General features: G+C 52.8%; 1 protein-coding gene across 3 annotated transcripts in view; it reads left to right on the forward strand.

Moving 5' to 3' along the window:
- LAMA5 (laminin subunit alpha 5) overlaps window positions 1-6,113 on the forward strand; it is an 88,322-nt gene that overhangs the window by 70,228 nt on the left and 11,981 nt on the right. For all 3 annotated transcript variants that reach the window (XM_027697169.1, XM_027697171.1, XM_027697172.1), the window contains exons 40-51: window positions 38-121; window positions 368-598; window positions 1,147-1,260; window positions 1,506-1,633; window positions 1,877-1,957; window positions 2,387-2,601; window positions 3,233-3,333; window positions 3,797-3,977; window positions 4,184-4,327; window positions 4,409-4,560; window positions 4,647-4,757; window positions 5,631-5,742. In XM_027697169.1, the coding sequence (XP_027552970.1) occupies window positions 38-121; window positions 368-598; window positions 1,147-1,260; window positions 1,506-1,633; window positions 1,877-1,957; window positions 2,387-2,601; window positions 3,233-3,333; window positions 3,797-3,977; window positions 4,184-4,327; window positions 4,409-4,560; window positions 4,647-4,757; window positions 5,631-5,742 (1,654 nt within the window). The remainder of the gene's footprint in view (window positions 1-37; window positions 122-367; window positions 599-1,146; window positions 1,261-1,505; window positions 1,634-1,876; window positions 1,958-2,386; window positions 2,602-3,232; window positions 3,334-3,796; window positions 3,978-4,183; window positions 4,328-4,408; window positions 4,561-4,646; window positions 4,758-5,630; window positions 5,743-6,113) is intronic.

Raw genomic sequence — 6,113 nt, forward strand, 5'->3', positions numbered from 1 at the left:
ATGAGATGATGACTGACTCCTTCCTTGCTTTTCCCAGGGAAACCAGATGAGCATCATGTTTCTGGAAGGCACTTATCCATCCCCAGGGGAGGTGCATGAAGGCCGGCTGCAGCTGGTGGAGGTGAGTTTGCACATTCCATGTGCTCAGATGCTACTGGAAGATCAAGACCAGCATGTAGACAGAGGGGCAACTGCTTTGACCTCAGCATTTTAGGTGCTGCCTGTTGGCAGCAGAACTGCCTGTGAAGAACCACGGCTGTTTCACCTGTGCAAAGGGGAGAGATCCCAGCAGCAGGGAAGTGGAGGCTGGGCTGGATGTTCAGGTGCCTGTGCTTCCTACCAGTAATGCCAAGTCTTCTCCCACCAGGGTAACTTCAGGCACACGGAGACACACAACCCTGTGTCCAGAGAGGAGCTCATGATGGTGCTGGCAAACCTGGAACAGCTGCAGATCCGGGCGCTCTTCTCCCAGCTCTCTTCCTCCGTGTCCTTGCGCCGCGTGGTCCTGGAGACGGCAACAGACACAGCTACAGGCATCCTTGCCAGCAACGTGGAGCTGTGCTTTTGCCCAGCTAACTACCAGGGAGACTCCTGCCAGGTAAGGGGGAAAGTGGGCATGCTGTTTCAGTCAGAGGGGAGTCAAACAGTCACGGTTTGGGTCTCAGCAACCCCTCGTGCTTGATGTGGGTGGCAACTATGGGGTTTGGATGCCTGTGCAAAGCAGTGGTGCCAGGGTACCAGCTTCTGAGCTGACTTCTGAGGGCTTTGGTTGAAGCTACAGCTGGGGTTGTTCCAAAGGAAGGAACATCTCCCAGGCTTCCCTCCTACCACAACACAGCGCAGCTAGGAGATGTTCAATAGCTGCATCTGCCTGGAAGGGGCATTATGGGGAAATCATTCAAGTGTTGCAGACCAAAATTATGTGCCTGCAATACCTTGGAATAGGTCCTTCTGTCTGGCCAATTATCTCCTGCTGATGAGGAGCAGGAAGGAGCTACACTGAAAAATCTTCATAGTTGCTTTTAATCTCTTCTCCATCAGTACAACCCTGTGGGAATTTTGTCATGGAAATTAAATCAGTTTCTTTGGTTTTCCCAAAAGTATCAAGCTGTTTTTGAGATCTCTGACTTTTTTCTGTCTCCTCAGGAATGTGCTCCAGGTTACTACAGGGACACCAAGGGGCTCTTTCTGGGAAAATGCATCCCCTGCCACTGCAATGGCCACTCAGATCAGTGCCTGCCAGGCTCTGGGATATGCCTTGTAAGTAAACGGTGAAGCAGCAGGATATTTTGGAGTTATGAGGTCTTCACATACTAACTGAGCTGGCAGGACAGTGTCTGAGTCGGAGCATTAGCTGCATGTACCATTTAAGGGATGGTCCTGCTCAGGGTCAGTGTAGGGTGCAAGGCAGTTCTGGGAAAGAGGCATCCTAGTGGGGAATTCTTAGTGCAGTCCACCACTTCTTGCTGTCAGTGCTGAGCCTGAAGCTTGCCTTTTCCTTGCAGAACTGCCAGCACAACACAGAAGGAGACCACTGTGAGCGATGCAAGAATGGCTACGTGGGCAACCCCTCTGCCCAGGAGCCCCTGCAGTGTGTTGGGTGTCCGTGCCCTCTTTCAGTTGCCTCCAACAAGTAAGCACCCTTGGATGGGATTCCCTGCCTGGCCTCACTGTTTAATCACTGGGAACCGCACTGTGCTCCACAGGGGCACTGGCTTGGCAGTGGCAGGTCTCCCAATGCCAGCCATTGTCCTTGGCTCCAAACCATGTCCATGGCCTCTTACCTGGGGTCCAAACAGCCCACAGTGAGTGATCAGCTCCCCTGGCACCGTGTCAGGAGTAACTGCACCTCCCTCTGTACCCCTTATCGTTTCAGTTTTGCCGTTGGCTGTGTCAACAAGGGCTCCAACATGCAGTGCCTCTGCAAGCCTGGCTACACTGGACCCAACTGTGAGCGGTAAGGGTGGTGGCATCTGTGTTTGTGGGACCTCAGACACACTAATCCTGTGCAGCCACTGCTGTGGCAGAGGAGAAGTTGTCCTAGTAAGGACTGCAGTGGAAACGGTTGGCTCTGCCCCCGTGTGCTTTGTTCTGGCAGCATTTCCTTCAGTCCTTTCCAGCCTGAAAATGCCCTATTGCTGTGTCCACTGATGAAATACTGTGTTACCGTGGGTGTATGACTTAGCTGTGCTTTGCCTTGACTTGCAGTCTGTGATAAAGGTACCATGAGGCAAAGCACAAAGTGCTCTGAGCTCCCCGAGGGCTGCAGCAGTTACAGGTGTTGGATGCTCACACTGTTACAACTGTGCAACTCCAGCACCGCGCAAGATGAGCTGCGGGATCCCCCCATGCCTTCGCTCTGTTTTAACTCACTGTATTTCTCCAGCTGTGCCCCAGGATACTATGGCAATCCCTTGGTGATCGGCAGCTCATGCCAGCCCTGCGACTGCAGTGGGAACACGGATCCCAACATGCTGTTCAGCAGCTGTGACTCCCTGACGGGCGCCTGCTCAGGGTGCATGCACCACACGGCCGGCGCGCACTGCGAGGTCTGTGCCCCCGGCTACTACGGGGACGCCGTGGTAGCCAAGAACTGCACACGTGAGTTCTTGCTGCCTTCTGGGGCAGGCAGCAAGCACAAGGGGAAGGGCAGCTTGGGCAGACTGACTATGGATGTGCTTAGTCCCTTAGCCAGGCTGTGCGTTGTCCCAGTGAGTCACGTGCTTGGGTGCGTGCATTGCAGCATCCTAGACAATAATAAGGAGGTTGACGTGGTGATATTAGGTAGTAGGTTGGGCTTGATGATTTCAGAGGTCTTTTCCAACCTAATTGATTCTGTAATTCTGTGGGGAAAAAAAATCTGCCCTCAGCATCATGACTCCCAATCCACCCCTGAATGCAAAACTGCATCCAGGCTGGAAGGGTCTTGCCACGGAGCAGCTACTGCAGCAGTGATGCTGATGCTCCCTCTGGAGCATGGGCTTGCACAGCCCACTTCCAGCACTGCTTCTCTCCCTTGGAGGAGCAGCAGCCCAACTGCAGCTCACAAAAGTGGGCTGCCCTGACAGGTGTCATGGGAATAATTTGTGAGGAACAAATCCAAGAGGAGAGAGGCTCTGTCTTGCTCTGACTGTGATAAATAAGGGGGAAATAGGATTCCTTGTTGGGAATAAGTTTTGTGAGAGGCTGACAGGGTATTCAGTGTAATACTGGGTATATTTTTCCCTGACAGAGTGCAACTGTTCACCTTGTGGGACTGACTCCTGCCACCCACGAACTGGCCAGTGCTTCTGCAAGACTGGAGTGACAGGCCTGCACTGCGACCGCTGTGAGGTGAGGCTCATCTGTGCACTGGGATGGTGTTTGTCCTGGGGACAGGGATGAGGGGCAGCCCCAGTGTATAATCCCCAGGCTGGCAGCCATCTGGTGAAGTCTGGATTTGCATGAGCTGCCCATAGGCAAAAGCCTATTAAAGATCTGTCAGCAAGTGATGGAGGCAGCATTCCACTGCAGCCAGGGCAGGAATGTGGTATCCTTTGGGAAAGTGCAGTAAACCTCATTTTCCTGAATGCATCCAGTGTGAGAATTGCAGGGCAAGGATGGGTTTGCAGGGCAGTGCTGTGGCGTGTCTGGGTTCTTACTGCAGCTCCACATCTTTAACCATGTTGCTATGAGTTTTGTGGAGGTCAATACACACCGAGAAAGCAAGGCTGAGGTCCCACATCACTGCCCCCGGGAGGGAGGCACTCACGCCCTCTTGCTGAACAGGGCACCCTCTGTCCTGCTTTTTCCCTAGGAGGGATACTACGGCTTCGAGGGATGCTCAGGCTGCCGGAGGTGTGACTGTGATGTGGGCGCTGTGGGGAGCAGCTGCCACGAGCAGAGTGGGCAGTGCAGCTGCCTGCCCGGCGTCAGCGGCTCCCGCTGCCAGCAGTGCGCCCCGGGATACTGGGGCTTCAGCCAGAGCGGCTGCACAAGTGAGTGTGGGGTCCCAGTGTGGGGGAGTGGGACGGGGCTTTGGTGGCACGTGTGCTTGTCCAGTTGTTGAAGGTGGAAAACAACTGGCTGCTGTCGGAGGGCCTGGGTTGCGCGGGGAAACCCCCGGCAGCGGCGTGTGGATAAACACAGCTGGAATAAACACAAAATGATGCCAAGGGCCTTTCCCTGTTATTCAACTCTGCAGAGTGTGAGTGCAGAGGGGGCTCCTGCGACCCACGCACCGGGGAGTGCACGTGCTCCAACGGGCTGACGGGGAAGCAGTGCGATGTCTGCATGCACAAGTACGAGATCCCCGTGGCCAACAGCCCCGACGGCGTGAGGTGTGAAGGTCTGTATCCTGCAGTCCTGGGGAGGGAGGTGAGGGAAGCCTGGGAAAGGGCCTGTGCTGACCGCTCCGTTCCCCTGGCAGTGTGTGACAGCTGTGTCCTGCTCCTGCTGGAGGACCTGCAGAGCATCGAGATGTCCTTCCCCTCCATCCGCGGCCAGCTGGTCAACCTCAACGCCAGCTCCATCGCCTGGGCTCGCCTCCACGGCCTCAACAGCACAATAGTGGCCATTGCTGTACGTGGAAGGTTCAACATCACTTTCTGCTCATGTTCCCTGGCCTGTTGGCCTGATTTTGTCTTTTTTTTTTTTTTTTTTTCCAGAACCAGCTCCGGGAGTCCCACAGAGCCATGAGCAGGATCAGGCAAAGGACTGATGAGCTGGAGGATGAGAACATGGACCTCACACAGGACCTGAATGCACTGCAGCACAAAGTAGGGTATTCCTTTACCAGAGCACAAGTCCCTCCTTTTACCAAAATGAAGGCTGTGAGGAGCCCGGTTCAGGCTGGTTGGATCTCCTGCCCAGCCAGCACTAAACTTCAGTGTCACATTCTCCAGCTTAGGTGCTCAAGCTGGATTACCTGCATTCCTCCCTTGGGGAGCTGTTAAACATGGTGTGATATTGATGGTTGTTTCTTGATTTACCACTTTCTTTTGAGGTGGCTCTAACTTTACGCAGTAAAACTAAATTCAATCAAATGTCATTTATAGGAGTGTATGAGGAAGGAACATAAAACATCTGGGTTCATCATGGATGCAGTCTATATGCAGTCTAAAACCAAGCAAGATTTGCTTTAATTTGATTTGATTTATAAGCTACCTACCTGTAATCTAAGAGAGAGGGAAAAATCTCCACTTGATGACGTACTTCCCCAGACAGCTGCACAGACAGACTGCCCCTGCATGTACATATGTCTGTGCTCCAAACAGCCAGGCTGCAGCCCTGACATCCTGGTCAGGACCCAACTGGGCCTGGATCCGGGCGCTTGGGCTTTTCCTGTGCTAACAGCACAGAACGGTGCTGTCCTCTGTGGTCTTGGGATTGTTTCAGCATCCAGAGTCTTCACACTGGAGCTGCATTTACTGCTTGTGCTTCTCTAAAGGTGCTAAATAAGACCACCATTAAATGCATGGCAGGAGAGCAGCACAGGGCAGGTTGTTCTGGTTCATGAACCTCAAGAGCTGCACATTCCCAAGCCTTGTGTGCCTTTTGGGAGCAACTTTCCCGCTGATCCACATAATTTTCCTGACAGATCACATAAAACGTCATCTCATTCTTCAGCTAAGCCCGTGTTTGTGTTGTAGATGACCATGACTCACAGAGAAGCGATCCGTGTTGATCAGAACACGAAGGAGACCCACCAGAGGGGGGAACAGCTCCTGCTGCACATCCAAAGCATCCAGAGGGGCATTGCAGGTCTGTGAAGAAGGGTCTTCACTTTGGGGTTTTTTTCCTGTGGTATGCCATGCTGTTGGTTTCAACCACCACTTAGTGCTTCATCACTTAGGAAAAGCCTTGGAGAGAACAAGGGGAAATACAAATGAAATTAAGATCCCTGCATAATTCCTGCTTTTATTCTGACCAGGTTTTTGTGATCTCAGCTGCTCGGCTAAGCATAGTCTTTGGAAAAAACACATTAAACTTGCACAAATGTTATTCAAGTGCATAAAATGGGGGCAATCTGCACTACAGCTTTAGGAGAGATTTAGCAAAATAGAGTGGCTGGATCTGGGAGAGAAGGTAAAGCCACAGAACAGTGCTTTGGATGTAGAGGAAGTAAAGCCACA

Source organism: Neopelma chrysocephalum, unplaced genomic scaffold (assembly GCF_003984885.1).
Source record: "Neopelma chrysocephalum unplaced genomic scaffold, ASM398488v2 Primary Assembly neopelma1_119, whole genome shotgun sequence".
In the NCBI taxonomy this organism is placed as follows: Eukaryota; Metazoa; Chordata; class Aves; order Passeriformes; family Pipridae; genus Neopelma; species Neopelma chrysocephalum.